This window comes from Elephantulus edwardii, unplaced genomic scaffold (genome assembly GCF_000299155.1).
Source record: "Elephantulus edwardii isolate Elephantulus edwardi_28Jun2011 unplaced genomic scaffold, EleEdw1.0 scaffold00032, whole genome shotgun sequence".
Taxonomy (NCBI): Eukaryota; Metazoa; Chordata; class Mammalia; order Macroscelidea; family Macroscelididae; genus Elephantulus; species Elephantulus edwardii.
This window is the reverse complement of record NW_006399782.1, coordinates 7,753,575-7,774,296: the sequence shown is the minus strand read 5'-3', so window position 1 is coordinate 7,774,296 and position 20,722 is coordinate 7,753,575. Positions and strand designations below refer to the sequence as shown.

The following is a 20,722-nucleotide window of genomic DNA, read 5'->3' as shown; positions in this document are numbered from 1 at the left end:
TCAGTTAGGGAAATGAGTGGACGTGTGCTCCAGTAGATTCTTGAGGAAGGGTGGATCAGTAGTAAATTCTGCACCTTTGGAATTGTTATTCCATTTGAATAAAACTTTACTCACATTTGAGGGATAGTTTGGCTGGTTATAGAACTTCATTTAGACATCGTGTTCCTTGATATTTATGAAAGCAATATTTCATGTGCAGCCTGATGCTAGTTTCAACTCTTGATTGTTTGCATATGGTGTTTTTTCTTTTCTTTTTGAAACTTCCCAGATCACCTGTGTGTTACCACACTACCTGGTGGTAGAGTGCTTTCTCTATTGGGCTACTATCTAGAAAGTTGGCTCTTGTGGCATAGTCTGTAGCACTGCTAACCGAAAGGAAATGCCTCTCTGGTGGTTCAGATCCACCAGCGACTCCATGGAGAAAGATGGGCAATCTCCTTCATGTACAGCTACAGTAAACTCCCTGGAGGGTCAGCTGTGAATCAGTTCTAACTTGATGACATTGAGATGAGTAGAGTTCAACACTGAGAGTCAAGGCCTTGCCAAGTTGATAGGTACTTTGTGGGACACAGTTCAATTGATAAGGTTTCTTATCTGATCTTTCAAATTGCAATTATCAGTTTGTTACCATATGGTCCATGATCATTTTTACTAGATAAAATGGGAGGGTGGAGGGATGGTGCAGAAGGGGAGGACCCTCTATGAGGTGGGTTGATTCAGTGACTGGGGTAATCGGGATGGGTGTGCCAGAGGCAGTAAGATTGGCACAGGATAGAGCAGGGTTTAGGGCTGTTGTACATAAGGTCGCTATGAGTCGCAAGCGACTCGATGGCACATAACAACAACAACAAATTAAACTATTGTTTGGTTTTAAGAAGACTTCTGGGGAATTTTTTTAAGCAAAAGTATTAAAATGTTTAAATATTAAATATATTTAAATATTATCTTAGGACAGTTGTTTCAGGGTTCTCCCCCCCCCCCCAATCTTCACAGCTTCAGGAAGTCTGGGGTCGATGAGAGTTTGAATTTCTATTCTGTGTTTTCCCCCCCTTTTGATGAGGATTCTTCTGTAGAATCTTTGATCAAAATATTTAGCAATGGTAACCAGGCACCATCCGGTTCTTTTGATCTCAAGAAGGCCGTTAGCCTATATTCCATATCCTTTTCCTGTTCTTGACTCTTTGATTTCCTCTGTTATTCTAAGTGAAAAGAGACCAGTTACTGTGCCTTGCAAGCTTTAGGGACCCCAGGCATTATTCTGTGAACTTCTAAGGTAAAACAGAAGCACTAAACATTAACCAATCAACTAGGATATCTGAGGCCAATCAATATATGACCCCGAATCTCCAAAGGAGGAGCCAAATCTTATAAGATTTTTATTGTACTAAGCAGCTTCTCCAAATTATTGAGGAACAATGATGTCAGTTTTAGGACTAAGATGCACTTGATTCATAGAATGGTCATTTCAGTCAGTTACTTTAAATCTGAGAGCTGGACAGTGATTAAGGATGAGATGATAGAAGAAGTAGCTTTTGTGCTGTGGTGTGGAGAGGACTACTGAATATCTCATGGACTGCCAAAACAACAGATAGATCTTGGAGAAGGTGCAGCTGGAGTGCTTCTTGAAGGCAAAGATGATAAAGCTTTCTCTCTCATTCTTTGAGCATGTTGTTAAGAGAGGCTATTCCTTGGAGAGGAATTTCATGCTTGTAAAGATGGAGGGCTCCTGAATAAGCAAAGCACTCCTTAAAAATCCTACTAAACTGCTGTGGTGGTTAATACAGCATGGTACTGGTACAATGATAGACATATAGACCAGTGGAATAGAATTGAGAACCCAGAAATCAGCCCATCTACCTATGGTCAACTGATTTTTGACAAGGAGATGAAATCAGTTAAGTGGGGAAATAACAGCCTTTTTAACAAATGGTGTTGGCAAAATTGGAAAAATGTCTGCAAAAGACTCAAGCAAGATCCACACCTCACTCCATATAAAAAAAACAACTCTAGGTGGATCATGGATCTAGGACTAAAACCAAGGACTATAAACTTCATTAAAGAAAAGCTTGCAAGAACTCTAGTAGTCCTAATCCACAAAATAAAGTCTTCCAAGTATCCTGAAAAATCTACAACCAAGAGAAGAGAAAATAGATGAATGGGACCTTCTAAGAATCAAATCCCTGTGTACATCCAAAAACTTCTTCAACAGGATAAAAAGGGAAAACACAGACTGGGGAAAAGTATTTGATAATGACATATCTTATAAGGGACTTATATCTAGAATTTATAAAATACTTGAGCACCACAACAAGATAAAGGTAAATAATCCAATTGAAAAACAGGCACAGGATATGAACAGACACTTCACCAAAGAAGACATTCAGGTGGTGAGCAAACACATGAAGAAATGTTCAAAATCCCTAGCTCTAAGAGAGATGCAAATCAAAACAACCATGAGATGTCATCTCACCTCAGTCAGAATAGCAAAACTTAACAGAACAGCAAGCAACAAATGCTGGCGATGTTGTGGAGAAACTGGAACCCTTATTCACTGTTGGTGGGAGTGTAAAATGGTGCAACCACTGTGGAAGGTGGTATGGCACTTTCTCAAAAAGTTGCAAATAGAGATACCATTTGACCCAGCAATTCCAATACTGGGAATATACCCTAAAGAGACCATAACCAACATCCAAGCAGATATATGCACACCCATGTTTATCATGGGTTTTTCACAATAGCAAGGAGGTGGAAACAATCTAAGTGCCCATCAACAAACGAATGGATAGAGAAGCTGTGGTATATTCACACAATAGAATACTATGCTGCATTGAAAAATGAGGAACTCATGCAATATTATTCAAAATGCGTGACCCTGGAAGACATTATGATGAATGAAATATCTCAGTCACAAAAAGACAAATACTGCATGGTGCCACTGTTGTAGAATGGGACTGACATCAGACTGAGAAAAACTGGACAAATTATGTATACTTCATCAAAACAGATGAGGAAGAGAACAATTTAAAAGCGATATATGATAGGGTATTATGGTTATCACAAGAGTCCAGAATTAAGGTTGCATAGTGGAGCGTACTCGGGGCGGTGAAAGAGGTGTGGGGGGGATTGTATACCAAAGAAAGAGTTTTTCTTTTACTTTTCAAAGAGAGGAGCAAACTGGGGGGGAGGTCAGGGAGAAAAGTGCAACAATGAATGAATGGAAATCCAAAATCTCTGTAAATGTTCATTAAAATTAATAAAATAAAATGAAAAAAAGAAAGATGGATGTCTGGCAAAAGAGAGGAAGATCCTCAACCAGGTGGGTTGACACGGTGCCTACAATGATGGACTGAGGTGTGTCAGAGTCAAGAGGATAGGACAGGGTTCCAGCAAAAATAACAACGTAGAGAGAGGTCTCTTGTTCTCATGGATAGAAAGTTATGCTGTCAAGCCAAAGGTGGGTGATTTTAATCTGTGGCCCTCAGGCCTGGTTTTAATTTATTTTGGTCAAACATTCTTCTGAGTGGGGTAGCACTGGTCTGTCCATTTGCTGTACAGATGTAACTTGTGGTTGCTGTGATGCTATACACTGTGACACTGATATGTCAAATGTGATAAAGCTTACCCGTGGTGGACAGTGTTTGGTGGAGATTCCCAATTAAAACAAGCTTGGAAGTAAGAGTGGCATCCACTTTCGAAATAGCTTGCCTCCGGAAACCCTATGAACGTGGAGAAATGATGGAAGTTATACAAGTGTTCAGGTCTTTCGTTCATACGGTCATGGTCGTCTATGACTCGATGACAATAACAACAGGACAGGGTTCACATCTGTTAATAGGGTTGCTATGAGTCGTATTCAACTTGACGGCACCTCACAACAAGCAGTTTCAGCAGCTACTCTCTTTGCTTGTTGTTGTAGGTATATCTATCCCATCGTTTCTGCCACTTCAACTTTTTATAGTTATATGGCTTACCAACAGCACTTATAATAATTGGCTGTGCAGCCTATCAGTTTATGCTATATTTCCATCCCACTAACTCCTTTCACCCCTCCCACCTGTCCCTGGTTCACCAATAAACTTACTTCTCTATATATTTGCCTTTCCTTTCTGTTTATATAAGTGAGGTTACACAATGTTTGGCCTGTTGTGATTGACTTCTTTCACTCAGCATAGTGTCTTCTAGCTCCAACCATATTATAGCACATAAGACTTCATTTATGCTACTGGCCGAGTGGTATTCCATTGTATATATGTGCCATATATTGGATATTTGGTGTATCCATTCATCTTTGATGGACATTTCATTACACATTTGGCTATTATGAATAATAATGCAGTGAACTGTGATGGACATGTCTCTTTTTGAGTCTCCTTTCAAGTATTGTGGGTTTGTGCCTCTTGTTAGTTGTTGTTAGGTTTCGTTGAGGTACGACTCAGAGCGACCCTGTGAACAACAAATCTGAACCCTGTTCTATCCTGTGCCATCTTCACAACTCTTGACACAGTAGAGCCTATTGCAGCAGTCACCATGTCGATCCACCTGGTTGGAGGTCTTCCTCTCCTTCGCAGACCCTCCACCCTTCCCAGCATCATGTCCCTCTCCAAGGAACAGCCCCTTCTAGCAACATGTCCAAAGTAGGTGATGATAAACCTCATCATTCTTGCCTCCAAAAAGCACTGTGGCTGTACCCTTTACAAGACATGTCTGTTTGTTCTTTTGGCCGTCCAGTGGGATGTTCAGGTCTCTTTTCCAACACCACAGCTCAAAGGCTTTAATTAATCTTCTGTCACCCTTATTCATTATCCAACTCTCAGATGCATAGCAAATGATCAGAAAGACCATGGCCTAAATTGGACGCACCTTAGTCCTTAAACTGATATCATTACTCCCCAATAACTTATAGAGGTCCCTGACTACAGACTTTCCCCGTGCAGTCCATCTCCTGATTTCCTGACTGCTGGTATGAAGGGTGTTAATTGTGGATCTAAGTAAGATAAAGTTGTTGAGAGTTTCAGTCTTTTCTCTATCATTATGTTGCCTGTCAGTCAAGTGGAATGTACTTAGGAGTGGATTTTCCGGGTCATGTGGTAACTCCCATTTTTAGTTTTTTGAGAAACCACTACCCTGTTTTCCACAGCAGCTACACGTTTTTGTTTTTTTTTTTTTTTTTGGTTTTTTTTGCATTCCCTCTGATGGTAGATAATGGTTCCAATCTCCCCACTTTCTTGCCAACATTTTGTTGTTTGTTATTGTGGTCATGGAAGCATTTGTAGCCATCTTGGTGAGAATGAAATGGTATCTCTCCTAGTTTTGATTTGCGCCTCTCTCATAGCTGTTGACATTGGGTGACATTCTTTATGGTGAAGTGTCTATTTGTAACCTTTGTCCATCTTATCAATGGCTTGTCTTTTTACTGTGTTTTCCCCTGCCTCCCCTTTGTTGGACTCCTAACCAAAAGGTTGGTGGTTCAAACACACCAGCTAACTGCTTGATGGGCGAACAATGAGGCAGTAGCTGCCTGTTGACTTACAGCACCAGCAACCTGATAGAGCGGTCATCATGAATCAGAATGGACGCAATGCCAGTGAACTTGGGGTTTGGGTTTGTTTTAAACTTGTTTTATAGTGAGCTCTGGTGACTTAGTGGTAAAGAATTGTCCTGCCAAGGCAAAGGTACATTGTTTGAATCTACCAGCTGCTCTCAGGGGAGAAGGATGGGAAATCTTCCATGGAGGGGCAGCTGTGGGTCTCTTCCTCCTTGACGGCACACAACAACAACATCATCATCAACAATGTTCTTTGTTTGAGAATGATACTTACCGTTTGAGTCAGTTTCTTTTGTCCTCCTTGTTTTATCTTTCACTTAGTTTGTTTTGGTCTCTGCCCCCACGTCTCTTGAACTGTGGTCATCTCTCTGTGTACAGGAGCAGCAACTCCGGGATTGTAGACAATGGGGAGCTTTTGAGGCTCCCTCTTCACTGGCAGAACCTCATCTCATGCATTTGCATGGAAACACAGCAGTTTCTCTGGAAGATCTTCAGATCTCTCACTTTTACTTTATTATTGTGCCCCTCAGTTTCTCCCAACACCCAGAAGAACTCTAGGGAAGTAAGGGTGGTGGACAGCTTTATGGAAAAAAGGACAGGTGCCGCTAATAGGGATGGGCGAGCTCCATGTGTAGTTTATAGACGTTCCCTTAATCCTCCTTTTTCTGTAAGGGTCACACGCCCACCCTCTGCCAGCTGTCACAGCAGCAGAGCTTTGTCACCCAGCCTCTCCATACAGTGGCCCTCTTGCTCTCTTGTCAGGAGGTGAGGGGCTGTGCCTATTGGCCTGGGCTCGGGGAGAGGAACTGCTGTGTGATGGTCCCTTGTTCAGACTTTTAAACAACCCCCTGAAGCCTCCACTCAAACTTTTCACTTATCCCGTGTCCTGCCTGCACAGGTGCCTGGTGCTGCCAGTTCCTGTAGGTTTTCCAAGGTTCTCTGGTGAGACACAGCTCACCTCTTGTTAAACGGCCTCCTGCGATCACTTGGCTGAGCAGGAACCTCTCTCACCGATCCATTTCCATCTTGGACAGTAAGAAGTGATCTTACTTCTCTGTGGCCTGCGTGCTGTGGCGCTCGCTTCGAGGTGGGGTGGAGTGATCCCATTGCTCCCCTGAATGGCATCTGGGTTAAGTATAGAATGCAGACATTGATTGACCTTCCCAGAAAGCTCGCACTTGAGTGGGTGACCAGCAGGTCTGAACAGCATGCTTTTATAGAATGCAGTCCATGCCGAGTTACAAAAGTGCATGAGGAGAAAGGGTCAGGTGGAGATCAGGAATCGACTGGCAAGTGCCCAGAAAGGTCCCAGGGAGGCACTGTTTGCAGTCGACCTCTCATCTAAAGGTTCGTTGTTCAGACCTACCCAGTAACACTTTAGAAGGAAGGCATGGCCATCTAAAAGGATTTCAGCTGAGAAGACTCAATGGAGCAGTTATGCTCTTTAATCACATGAGGGTAGTCATGGGTTAGAATCGACTGGATACAGCAGGTTTGTAGGGGGACGAAACCCCTGGCAAGGTGCCTGGAAAGGGCTTGAGGTGAGAAGGTAGATGGAGTAGAATAAGGGCTGGCTTAGTCTTAATGCATGAAGTCGGCTCTGGGCAGGACATCTTTGGCCTTTGGTTTTTCGTGGGACCTGGCCGGAATCCAGGACTTATAGCCCTTGGCTCCTTGATCCCCAGGTGGTCCTGCCAACGTGGCTGTCCTCTGCCAAGGTCTCCCCACTCATCGAGAGAGTCTCTGACCACAAGGACTTGAAAAAACTTCTCAGGACCCGGAACAATGTGCTGGTGCTTTACTCCAAATCAGGTGAGTGCCCCCTGCTGGCCGGGGTTTGCAGGCACAGGAGGAAGGTGGAGGACCTGGAAGGTGGGTGACCTGAGGGCGCAGCATCATGCAGGGAGAGTCCCGAGCATGCGGGCTTCTGGATGTAGGCTCTCCTCAGAAAGCAAAGCACGCAGAGGATTAGTATCGTCACCTTTGGATTTCCAAGAAGCTCTTGCAGTTCCCTTTCATGGCCTGACTGCATGAATGAGGGAGAAGGTGCATGTGAAGGAAGACATGGTGGGCTCTGAGGACGGATGTTGTGGCATCCCTTGGAGGAGGACCATAATATCTTCCTCTCCCTCCCCTGCGGTTCCCAGCACACATCTGAGGCTCATCAGGCTGCTGATGAACTGAGTTGATGGTCCTGTCACCAGCTAACTTGATGTCAGGCTTGAGACCACTCACAAAGTTGGTATACCTGCCTGCCCCCACGGGTCCTGCTCTGGGATCATACATGAACATGAACTCAGAGGCGTAGACCCCAAACTCCGGGCAAAGCCGCTTCGTTGATGAGGGAGGCCGCGGCCTGCCTTTCTCCTGACCTTGAGGCTGGCAAGGGCACGGAGAAAGGTTTGCTCAGCTCTTGGCAGAGATTTTGGGGAAGGGTAAGTGTCTGACTGGGTTGGTGGTGTTCCAGCAGAGTTAAGTGTTTTTCACAGCTCCTGAGGATGCCAAGTTTTCAATGCCCCTGGAAAAGCAGCAGCCGGTGGCTGGTCCAGTTCCGGGCACCACTCTGCTTGGCAGCCCGTGCTCGACACTCATTGGCACTTGGTCTGATGGATGATTTGGACGTGTGGCCTTCCTGAAGCCGCGTCCTCCTGGCATCCCTGACACATGGTTGCTTTCATCGCCCCTTGTTTCTCCCTCCCTTCCTGAGGGTTTGGCATATGCTCCCTAAGTTTGCACTTTTGAGTCCAGCAAGTGGCTGTCATTTCTCTGCCATTTGGAATAGGGGAAACTGAGGCAAGGGAGAAGCAGAGTCACTCTGGAGGTCAGAGATAAAGGGCATTGATTAATATAACTTATTCCCTTGGGTTCTCCTGGAACTGGTATGGTTGTGAGTGAAAGGGACACACTTAGCTCATTATCTTATAAAGACTGTTGTTGTGTACCATTGAGACAGAACTGATCCATAGCAGACCCTCCAGCGGGCTTTCAGAAGCTGTAAATAACACAGGAAAAGATTACCCATCTTTCTCCCATGGAGTAGCTGGTGGATTTGAATTGCATACCTTTGCGTTAGGGAACTCTGGTGGCCTAGTGGCTAGAAGCAGTGCTGCAATCCTGTAGGCATGCAGTTCGAATCCCACCAGCTGCTCTGCTAGAGAAGGATGGGCTGTCTCCTTCCATTTGATTAACTGCCTCTGAAAACCCTGCTGGAGGGGCTGTTCCAACTTGACGGTACACAACCACAAACACCTTTGCGTTGGCAGCACAACTATAAGGACTCTACATGGGGTTTTTATCATGCTCTCCTATTTACTCTGTTGCTGTGAGGTGGGCAGTGCAAGCTGTTTGATAACATCCAATTTCTAAATGTGGGAATGGGAACTCAGCTAATAACTGACTCATTTGAGATCCGCCAACCAGTTGACTGTAGAGCTAGTTGGCTGAGCCTTCTCTCTCTGTGTCCTGCAGTGGAGAGGTAAGGACAGGTGTCTGATAGGAAGAAAGAAAGCTTACTCTGTAATGAGAGCAGGGAGGTAGGGACTCATGTTTGCCACTTGTGTACTTGGGTGGTGAAGACTTAATGTGTTCCTTTAATATCATGCACCCTTAAGTGCCTCAGAAACAATCTAGTGATCTCTTTTGGAAAAAAACCCAGCCATTAAAAGCCATAATACATTCCTTTTAAACAGTTCTTTCCTTCTTCTGTTCCAATGCAATGCTTGTTATCTATCTACTCTTATCCTATTCTCCTCCCAACCCCCCCATGTCAAACTTGTCTTATAACAGTGGTACTATGCAATATTTGTCCTTTTGGGGTCACTCAGCATAATGTCCTCCAGTGTCATTCATGTTGTATAATGTTTTATGAGTACATTGTTTTTCAGTGCTGTATAGTATTCCATTTTGTGAATATACTGTAGCTTTTCTCTTTATTAGTTTGTTGAAGGAAAGAACTGTTTAAAAGGAATATATAATTAGGCATTATACATACAACAACAGCCTAGAATAAGAAGTACATTGCAAAGAGGACTGGGATGAAAGGAGGAGGTAATTGTGCAACAATGAATGAATTTTTTTTTAAAGTGACCTAGGAGAGGGGGAAGGGAGGAGAAGAGGGTAAAAATGTGCAGCAATGAGTGAATGAAAATCTAACTTTTCTTGTAAACTTCTGTTAAAATCACAATTAAAGTAAAAAATGTTATTAAAACAAAAAGCCATAATACAGCACAGACCTACTCTGATGCACATAAGTTGGAATTGACTGTATTGCACCTGGTCTCACAGGGTGAAGGCTGACCCTGAGCAGAAAGCAGGGCCAGAAGGTTTGTTCTCCCAACTCCCTTTACCCAGCTGTGGTCTCATCTGGCACTTCCCACTTCCCCCTCGTTCCTGCTCTGTGCTTTGGGTTGCTGAGTGGCAGGCATGGGTGATGATCTCACCCCCTGCATTCGTGCCCATGCATGCTGCGTGAGACTTGTGACCTCCAGTGGGGTTTGTGAGCAGTGCAGTAGCTGGATTCTCTTCCCTCCCTCCCATCCTTCCCAGCAGAGCCCCCTTTTCGGTTGCGGTGGGATGGAGTGAGGGGAGAGGTCTTTATATTGCTCTACTTTTGTATTCCCTGTCCCCCTCCTGCCCAGAACCCAGCGTGAGTGGCGGGACCCTGGCCTTTCCCACCTCAGCTGTGCCTTCCTCCGCTGACTGCCCAGTGGTGGTTTCCTGGGAGTGCACCTTCCAGAGGCTCCGTGCGTGCCTCTTGGACCATGCTTTTTGTTGGCTTCTGTGAAAGACTCAGCATGCTTTGTGTTCACAAACATAATCCATTAGCCACACTAGAAGAGGAGATCCAGGGTGGCAAATAATTCAGAAATCATTTCTCTTTGGCCGTGGAATGTTATCATAGGGCTATTTGGCGGACCAGAGCGGCAGATTCCTCTTCCCAACAGTGTGTGGCTGGCAGGCCTGACAGGCGAGCTCTGGGCTATCGTGGGGGGACATGCCGATCTGGAACCCGCTGGGCGTGAGCATCAGATTCCCCTACAGCTACTTAGCAAGGGGACTGGAGCATATTGTCAGCATTTAGATTTTTACTGCGCAGGAAGGAACTCTTTCCCTGAGAGCCTTCCCTACCTCACTGGTACCCAGGTGCTATGCCTAGGCCCCTGCACCAATGACCAGCTCCTCTTTTCTTGTGTTCCTTTTGTGGCACCAGGACATGGTCCACATTTCTGTAGCAGCCCTCAGAGGACCACCCAGGCTGGCCTGTCCCTCTGTGGCTGTCTGACAAGTGGACTCTGAAATGTGCACTGAATATACTAGTGTCTTATTGAACCTCATTTAATTACTGCAGTTGAACCGAGCTCCTCGCTTGACATGGGATTGCTCTAGTCACAGCAAGACCTGGCTTGAGCTCTCATCAGCTCCCAGGTGGAGGAGCAGGATTGGTATCTACAAATTTGTTTCCTAGTTACAGATAGAGGAGCAAACCTCAACCAGATAGATTGACATTGCAATTGTCACAATCGGCTCAAACTTATTGAAGATCTTGAGGATGGCGCTGAATAGGACAGGGTTCAGATTTAGGAATAGTAGTAGGATCTCTCAAGAGTACTGAAGAGCAACGACATCAGGCTAGAGACTAAGGTGCGCCTGGTCCAGGCTATGGTCTTTGTAATTACACACTATGCATCTGAGAGTTGGACAGTGAATAGGGATGATAGAGAATTGATGCCTTTGAGCTGTGGTGCTGGAGAAGAGTGTCGAATATACCACGGACTGCAAGGAGAACAAACAGGTTTGTCCTGGAGAAGGTGAAGCCGGAATGCTCCTTGGAGTCAAGGATTCTGAAGCTTCATCTGACATACTTTGGGCATGTTGGAAGGAGGGACTGGTCCTTGGAGAGGGACATCATGTTTGGCAGAGTGGAGGGACGGCTCAGGAGAGGAAGACCCTCAATGAGATGGATCGATTCTGTGAGTGGAGTGATGGGAATGAGTCTGTTTGAGACAGTGAGGTTGGCACAGGATAGAACGGCGTTTAGGGCTCTTGTACATAGGGTTGCTATGAGTTGCAAGCAACTTGATGGCACATAACAACAACAACAGTTGACCAGACAGCCCTTAACAACAACGAGGATAGAATTCTAATTGTTTAGTTAGAGACATTTCAGAATTTATCCCAGAAAGGTGATGAATTGGTGATTCTCCTTGGAGTTGAGGATCCATCTGAGAGATTCTTGGCAGAGTAAGACTTGAGGTATCACAGTGGGAGATGCTGACGTGTGGCTCCTAGGAGTGTGAAATGGGAACTTTTGCCTGAGACGAGCCTGACTTTTCGAGAAGACACGTAGTGACGCTGTTGACTGTAGGGACAGGTGTGTGAAATGATACCCGTGACTTCTTTGCCATCCCATTCCCTTCCCTGGAATTGGTCTCCATCTTTTGTGCCTGAGAGCAGCCTCTGGAAGTGGCCCAGGGTACCCGTGGGAGCATATGGCTAACTTTTTCTTTTCTTTTTTTCCAGAAGCAGCAGCGGAAAATCATCTCAGGTTGTTGTCCACGGTGGCGCAGGCTGTGAAAGGACAAGGCACGGTCTGCTGGGTAGACTGTGGGTATGTCCCAGGGCTGTCCCAGGCGGTCGGGCAGGGTCATGGTTTGGTGGATGGGCAGAGAATCGCCAGGGTTAAATCTTGGGGAGAGAGGATGTGATGGAGAGAGTGCTGCAGCATGATCCCCGCAGTGGTCCTGCTAGGTATCTCCTGGACTGAGGAAGGGGACTCTGACTGCCACCCCTTCTTCCCTTCTCTGTAACTCTCTTACTAATTCTGCTGTCTTGTCAATTTATTATGTCTTCCTCATCGGAGTGGGATGGTTGAGATTTATAGGAGGGACTTGTTGCTTGAAGAGGCAAGGTATTTTTTCAGGGTCACTTTGTGGGGTTATGGTGGGAGCAGGAGCCACAGATTACACCCCAGCCCCGCCCTGCCCAGGCCTTTGCTGCTAGCTCTCCCTAATGTTCATGACGTAGAGGCAGTGCGGTGGACCGGGAGGCCTGCCCTGCTACTCTGGCTTCCCAGGTGGCTTTATCAAACGTGTTAGTCCCTGGCAGGTGACTCAGCTTCCTTGGCATCCTTCCCCTTCTCCTTTGACTCGTGCCCTCTCCACCTCTCCACCTGCCCTGACATTATGACTTCTTCCCCCTGACCTTCTCCTCCCAGAGCTGCCTCGTGACATGTTCAGGTGGCAGGAGGGGAATCCGCAGGAAAGAGGGCTGCTTCTTAGGGTGAGGAAGGAGATTCTTGATGGAGTGCCCCAGAATCTCTTGAGTTTTGGAGTTTGAATGCACGATACACTTTGTCTCTTTTTCCTTTCAGTTGTTAGGGATGATTTCCAACCCTTTTTGTATGCTGAGAGATGTAAAGAGGTCACATACACACACACACACACCCCCTCTTATCTTTTAATTGGCCCTCAATTTGGCATAAACACAAAAAAGACACATGGCTAGTTAGCATACATTCAAAAACAAGTAGATAAAGAGTAGATTTATTCTTTGAACATTTATTAAGCGTCAGCTGTATGTAGAAGACACTGCTTTACTGGATAGATAGCGGTATTTCTATGCTTTTCTCACCTAGGAATGCCATGGACAGTGGCATCTTTATTTTTCATCTGGCTTGGTTATTTTTCAGTGGGCTGTTGAGTAGGTGAGTATAGAACTGAAAACAGAATGGTTGCTCCTTGTAGACAAGGGTTTTGAAACTCTGCCTCACATACTTTGGGCACCTGTCCAGGAAGGACTGGTCCTTGGAGAAGGTCATCATGCTGGGAAGGGTGGAGGGGCAGTGCAAGAGAGGAAGACTCTTGATGAGATGGGTTGACACAGTGACTGTGGCAGTGGGGTCAGGTGTATCAGGAATGGTGAGGTTGACTCAGGAGAAGGCACAGTTCAGAGTTGTTCATAGATTTCACTGTGGGTTGTAGTCGACTCGACGGCACATGACTCTAACAACAACAACATGTCTCTAGGGCTTTTCAGTAGCCTGTGCTTGGGAAAGGAGGTAAGATACTCTGCCTTCTGTTGGTATACGGGCAGGCGGGATGCTGAGGGAAGCGTGGCAGTTTGTTTTCCTGGATGGCCTGTGAAGGTCTTTAACACGCTTGTTGCCTAAGTAGCAAGCCATGTGGGTTAAGTGGGTCTTTGTGGGCTCCCCTACACTATTACTCTCTCTATTCATGCTAAGTGGTGGCATGGCAGGTTAATTTTTGCAGGTGACTTATGCGTTAGTGGACTCCCGTTTATCCTACCTGTGATTGAAGGGAGCTGAGGAGATGAATGTTTTGGCAAAGCTTTGAATTAAATGAGACCACAGGTCTTAACCATGCTGTGTGCTGCAGGGGTGTGTGTGTGGGGGGGTGTTTGGCCCCACACCTCCAGATCCATTCAAATGCTAAGCTAAAAGCAGGAAGAGACCCCTCACGGCTGCTGGATGAGCTCTTGGCCCTTGGTTGGTTCTAGCTCACGGTTGATCTGAAAGTGTTGTCCTCCTTGCTTGTTTTCATCTTCTGAATTTTGGCAGGAGCTTTCTGGTAGAGTGACAGAAGCTATTAGAGGGGACGAGACACTGGAGTCTCCATATCTGATGAGGAGACAGGTTCTGCTGAACTGATAAAGCCTTATCATGGGCCTTTCTTAGGAGGCTTATCAGTGGGCAGAGGAGCTTTGATTTAATTACTGTGCCAACTAAATGAGGCCGTTCAGGGGAGCTCTGGTGGCCTAGTGGCAAGAAGCTGCACTGCAATCCCAGAAGTACATGGTTCGAATCCACCAGATGCTCTGCCGGAGAAGGAGGAGCAATATCCTCCTGTACCAGTCAGATCTGATTTGACAGTACACACACACACAAAATAATAAAAATTTAAAAAATGAGGCCATTCAGCACTCATTTCCTAAGCACTTACTTTGAAGATCTGGAGCTCTGGTGGGTAGGGAGCTGTTCTCCAAATCCGAAGGAAGACGGTTTGAATTCACCAGGAGAGAAGGATGGGAAATCATCTGTGCCATTTACAGCCTCTGGGAACGTGCTGAAGGTCAGCTAGGAGTCGGTTCTGACTGGACGGTAGTGAGTACTTTGGAGAGACAAAAAGCCAGCATGTCCGCCAGGAACTCGTCCTGCAGGGACGAGGCAGACACAAGGGCAGGTGGCTCCAATGCCAAGTGTAAAGCACTTCAGATGAAGGTGAGGTGTACACAGACAACAGGAGTCACTTAGTGCTACCTGGCAAAGCTAAGGAAGCTTCATGGGGGTGGGAGATAGTCGGCAAAGTTCAAAATTAGAAAAAGATCTCATAGCTCTACTTTTTCACAGTGCATTTGACCTTTCTTGTAGCGATTCTCTGAAGTACCAATCCTCTAAGCACTGCTTGTTGGTGGCTGGAGTGATAGATGTGGAGACAGAAGCACTCCCCTAAAAGCATGTCTGGCCCTCTGTGGTCCCCAGAGAGGCTAGAAGACATCCAGAGCTGTTATTGTTATTATGTGTCATCGAGTCGGTACCGACTTACAAATGACCCCTCAGCGGGTTTTCAGAAGCTGCAAATCGCACGAGAGAAGATTGTCCATCTATCTCCCTTGGAACAGCTAGTGGATTTGAACTACCTTCCTTTGGGTTAGCAGTACAACTCCTTACCCACTAGACCCTCAGAGCAGAGCTGGAAGAATTAAATGGAGCCACGGGAGCAAGGCCTGGCAAACTGCTTCCATAAAGATTATAGCCGAGAAAAGCTTGTGGAGCAGTGTTACTCTATAAGGCAGGGCCAGGGGCACTGTGAAAGAGTTACGCTCTGAGCCAGGTTTGAACTTCACTTCCCTTGTGAAATTTTCCTCAGTCTCCCTTGGTGACTGAGCAAGTGCCTCCGAAGCACTTTTCACCTGACATAAGTTACAACCACCTGCCCCTGGGTCCCTTCATTTGTGCTTTAAAGGGAAAAAGCACAGTGGCGTGTTTAACCTCACCCAACTCCTGACAGCCTCATCCTGGGCTCCAGCGCTTGGCTAGCAGGACAGGAAGCAAAACATGAAAGCACAAGTGATGGGAAACCTGGGCGGGGCCCATTCCAGGTGGGCAAACTCCGTTGATCTAGTTGTTGTTAGATGCCGTCGTCAACTCATAAGGACCCTGTAAACAGTAAATCTGAACCCCGTCCTATCTTGTGCCTTCTTCACACTCTCTGACACACTAGACCTCATTGCGGCAGTCACTGTGTCAGTCCACCTGGTCAGGGGTCTTCCTCTCCTTCGCCGACCCTCCATCGTTCCGAGCATCATGTCTCTCTCCAAGGAATAGCCCCTCCTAGCCACATGCCTGAAGTATGTGAGGCAAATCATCATCATCCTTGCCTGCAAAGAGCACCCTGGCTGCACCTTCTCCGAGACATATTTATTTGTTCTTTTTGCAGTCCGTGTTTGTTCAGTGCTCTTCTCCAACACCACAAATCAAAGGCATCAATTCTTCTGCCATCTCTATTAATTGTCCAGCTCTCATATGCGTAACAAGTGATTGGAAAGATCATGGCCTGAATCAGATGTACCTTAGTCCTCAAACTGACATCATCACTCCTCAATAACTTGGAGAGGTCCCTAACTACAAACTTTCCCAATGCAGTACATCTCTTGACTTACTGACTGCTGATACCGTGGATCTTAATTGTGGATCCAAGTGAAGTGAAGTTGAACTTCCCTGTCGACTCAGTACGCCACTAGAATTCCTTTATAAACTCTTAAGTGTACCTCAACTATAATTTGACATCAAAATTCACAGGTTGCATCCCAGTGGAACTTGTTTTTGTCCTCAGCCATCATTTCTCCAAACTTCAGCTCTGAATTCTAATAATTTCAATCTATTTCCACTAACCCAAGCCTAAAGGGGGTGCCATGGTGTTGAGGCATTTTTAGAGGGGGCTGAGAAATAAAAGAGAATGCCTTGGACTCAGGAGGAGACTTGTATTGAAGGGTTAATCTTCACCACTTAACTTGCCCTCTAAACATGAATTTGTTTTCTCATTTGTTACATGGGGTAATAATCTCTATCTTGCCTACTTTCCGTGCCTGTGGTGAGACTCAGGTTAGTGAAGGTCCTTTTTAGAGTAAAGAGTACTGTTGAAATAGGACATAACCACTTTGCTTTACTTATTTTTTCCCTCTGATTGTTCAGGGTGTTCCAAGAAAAGGCTGGAAAGGGAGAATTGTGCTTTTGTTCTTTCAGTACCTTTTTATTGGAGGAGGGAGGATTCCTTGGTTCTTGTAAGGATGCCCTGAAGAAGGTGTTAGGTCAGCCCTAGCTCCTAAGGTGTTTTTCTTCGGCCTCAAAAAATTATGGGGGCAGTAGAAAATACGCAATTAAAAGAAAATGGATTATAGGGGCAGTGGGACTTGTAGCACGTTGAGCCCAGGCTCTGCCCTCAAGCAGCTGTGTGGCATTTGGCGCTGCACTGCCTCTCTCAAGGCTTCACTTTAAATCTGTGAAATCTGAAGTAGAATCTTCCACGTGGTTCTCATCACAAAAAGTCTGGTTCCAGAAATGCAGGAAGTTGGAGGTGCATGGTCTAGGCTTGGAGCGGGACACACACACACACACACACACACTCTCTCTCTCTCTCTCTCTCTCTCTCTCTCTCTCTCTCGCTCATTTTGGGTGCTTAGCATGTTATTAGGTGCCATCGAGTTGACTAAGCCTCATATTAACCTTATAAACAGCTACCTGAAATCTACTCTATCCTGTGTCATCCTCATAATCTTTGGTGCATGAGAGCCCGTTGCTGAAGTCACAGTGTTAGTCCACCTCATTGGGGGTCTTCCTTTCCTTCACTGACCCTCCATCTTTCCAAGCATGATGTCTCTTTCCAAAGACCAACCTCTCCTCGCTGCATGTCCAAAATATGAAAGAGGAAGCTTTGTGGTCCTTGCCTCCAAGGGCCACTGTGACCACACCCTTTCCAGAGCATAGTTACGTTCTTATTCCTTTTTTTCCCCTCCTGCTCTTTTTCCTCTCGCCCTATTAGGTCTGAGCTGCTCCTTGATTTTTCCGAGTTCTGGCCTCACCTCTTTCTTCTTTATCTGTATATTTTTCCCCCTTCTTTTTTCCACTTTTCTAACTTTCTCCTCCCTGCCCTACATGCAGCATGCATGTCTGTGGGCATGTACCCACCACACCCACCCACCCCTCTCTCTGCTGCTTTCCCCGGGTCCCAGGCCCTGTCACTTGTTGCTGTGAGGTGTCTGTAGGGTGTCTGGCTCCTCTCCAGGGATTTGTCAGCTCTCCTTTCCCCACCCTCCACCTCCTGGCTCGGACCTCCGCAGCAGCCACGCTCGGCTTGGCTGGTGGTGGCTGTCTGGCGGTGATGTGGTTTGTGTGTGAGGGGAGTTGATATTCCCCTCACGCCCTGCCAGCCTGGCAGCGGGCTCGGCCTTGGCGTGGAGCGTTGCCTGTTGCCGTCTGGGAAGTTGAGCCTGAGCCAGCAGCCCTGAGCTGTGCCTGGTATGCTAATTCAAAAGTTCGTTCCCACTGGGGGCTGGACCAACTTATCAGGTGTTCCTTGCTTTCTTTTCCTGAGGGGCTAAGCTTGTTACCTAACCGCATTTTCTTACTTCTCTGCTTTCTTTCTCCCATCTGCTTTCTTTCCCCTGGAGCAGTGCTGGCTTCCTCGATCCAAGAGTTGGCGCCTGCCAGGGCAGGCATAACATATTTTAAGTCTTCTGGGTTTTTTCCCTAAAAGTTCACTGACTTTGCATTTGCTCCCTTTTAAGTTATTTCTTTCATTATAAGCATGTTTAGCATTACATACCAGGGGTAAGAGAGACTCCCAGCAGAAGCTGTGTGTTTATCCTGTGGCTTTGGATGCCCTTGGCAGGTTGCCATCCATCCACCTGCTGGCTGCACGTCCCCAGCTAAGGAGCAGAACCTTAGAATTGTTAGCTTGGGAAAAAACAGGTGCTGAATAGATAGACTCCTGCCGCATCTGAGGAGGAGAAAACACACTCATCGCCCCCTTGCTCCTGTTGGTTTTATTCTCTGCACTGCATAATTCATACTGTGTTATGCACTTTCCCCTGGTTGGTACCAAAGAGTGCAGCCCAGCTGGGGAGGACCCTGTGCTGACACCTCAGCAAACAGCGACTCATTGCCTGCCAGTCAGAATCCACTTCGTTGCTGACCCTACAGTGGGCTTCTGAGGCTGTAATTTGCATAGGAAGAGATGGCCCATCTTTCTCCTACATTGCAGATGGCGGGTTTGAACCTCCAGAGAGGCTTGGCCTTGGAGTCTTGCAATGTAGCTCCCTCCAGGCCACGTCATTGCTAAGTGTGCATGAAGGTCTCGTTCAAGCCTTCACTGACTCATTGCCATTGAATTGATTCCCCCACATCGGGTCTAGGAGACTGTAAATCTTAACAGGATGTGACTGCCCATCTTTCTTCTGCAGCGTGACTAGTGGGTTCAGATTGCTGACCTTTGGTTCATGGTGTAACATGCTACAGATTGTACCGAAGGAGCTCCAGACTTTCATAAGCTTAGCAGTTCCAAAGCCGATCTCTTACTGTCTTTTCCAGCTCCATTTTTTCATGTGTCCAAGGCACTTTGCACCTGGGTTTCTTACTTGTTCACCCTTTGTTCCTCATGATCGTGATAGCTCCCTAGTAAGGGTAAACTCCTGGATTAGTGCACCCCATCAATCTCCAGGGGATCCCAGGACCATGTGCTGAGATTCCCTCCATGGCGGTTCAGCAGAAAGGAGAAAAGAGTTGGCATCCTGTTTTTGGCTGATGGGGAAACCAGAAAGGCTGGAGCTTAACAAAGTCACAGAGTCAGTGACAGATGGGAAGCCCTGCTTCCTGGTGTTCAGTGTGGCCACTTTTCTGCCATACCCAGGGGATGCTGACCACTGTGTACACATGAAAAGCTGATGCTGCCTGTGGCTGTGTGAGGATGCAGGTGGGAGGTTTGGAGGGAGATGGCGAGCGTTCAGAGATTTTTGAGTCCCCATTTGGGCTCCTGGTTCATCCATTAACATAGAAAGCAGCACTCTTGGATGCCCCTATAAAGGAATAAGAAAGCCCCATTTGGCACCTGTAGGCAGCTCCTGCATTTTGCCCCACCAGAACCATAGGGCTGACCATAGGGCAGAGCTCCTTCTGGGAGATGTCATTCCAGCTGGCCATCACCCCAGCTGAAAGCCTTGGCTGGGCTGGATCTTGGAGTCTGTGGGTGCACCTCAGTGTCATGTGGCCAGGTTGGTCAATGGAAGGTGTTGGTCATGCACTTTGCCTGGGTTCCAAGCAGCCTAAGGCCACAGACGCATGACTGCCCCATGGTGTGAATTCTGGCATAGCGGGCTCTGTTATTTTTCTCTCTCTCTGCTTTTGTGGAAATCACAAGTCAGAGAGCCAAGGCCAAGTCAGCATTGAGGGAAGAGACCTGATACGGAATGGAGGCCTGCCAGAGTCATCAGGGTCACAGTAGGTCTGCTGTGTGAGGCTAAGACTCAAAGATCAGATCCCAATGGGTTTCAGGATGGGGTGAAGGAGGTATGCGACATCCGAGATTTTGTGCTTGCCTGGCACTATTCGTTGCAGCTGAATGGGAGGTAGGGATCACAGAAACAGACACAGCAGAACAAAGTGGAACAGAACGTGCCACTTGAAGAGCTGTCGGCATCGGAGTAGAGCCCTCCAGCAGAGAAGGGGCACATCAGGCGCAGCTGGTCCCAAACCCCTGCCTGTGTGCGTGACTCCACCACCCAAGCCCCGTGGGATGCTGTCAGCTGCAGCACGTGTGGCATCCTGTGGCTGGAAGGTGAGGACGTTTGCAGCCTCCACATGCCCTCGGCTGCCTTCTGGTTTGTGTCATCTGCCCTCTGGTTGTGTACCCCACCCTTGGTGCATCCCTGTTCTCATTGGTCTCCCTGTCTTCAAATGTCCTCACCACCTTTGGGGAGGAACTTGGTGTTCACTAACAGATCCCCTCTGAACTCACCACACGCTCCTGAGTGTTTGCCAGGCACTGGCTGTGACTACAGTGATGATGAAGACTGATGAAGACGGCTGAGAGGATATAGGGAGGGGAGCTCTGGGTGAGGGTGCAAAGTAGGGGCAGGGGGGCGGCCATAGAAATGCCTGACACCTTC

At 46.9% G+C, this 20,722-nt stretch overlaps 1 protein-coding gene across 1 annotated transcript in view; it reads left to right on the top strand.

Annotated features, from left to right (window-relative positions):
* Nucleotides 1-7,230: 7,230 nt before the first annotated feature.
* The window catches only part of PDIA5 (protein disulfide isomerase family A, member 5), a 104,648-nt gene continuing 91,156 nt past the window's right edge, over nt 7,231-20,722 (top strand). Inside the window, exons 1-2 of the mRNA XM_006884229.1 lie at nt 7,231-7,361; nt 12,071-12,152. Coding sequence (XP_006884291.1) covers nt 7,331-7,361; nt 12,071-12,152 — 113 coding nt within the window. The 5' untranslated portion in view covers nt 7,231-7,330. The remainder of the gene's footprint in view (nt 7,362-12,070; nt 12,153-20,722) is intronic.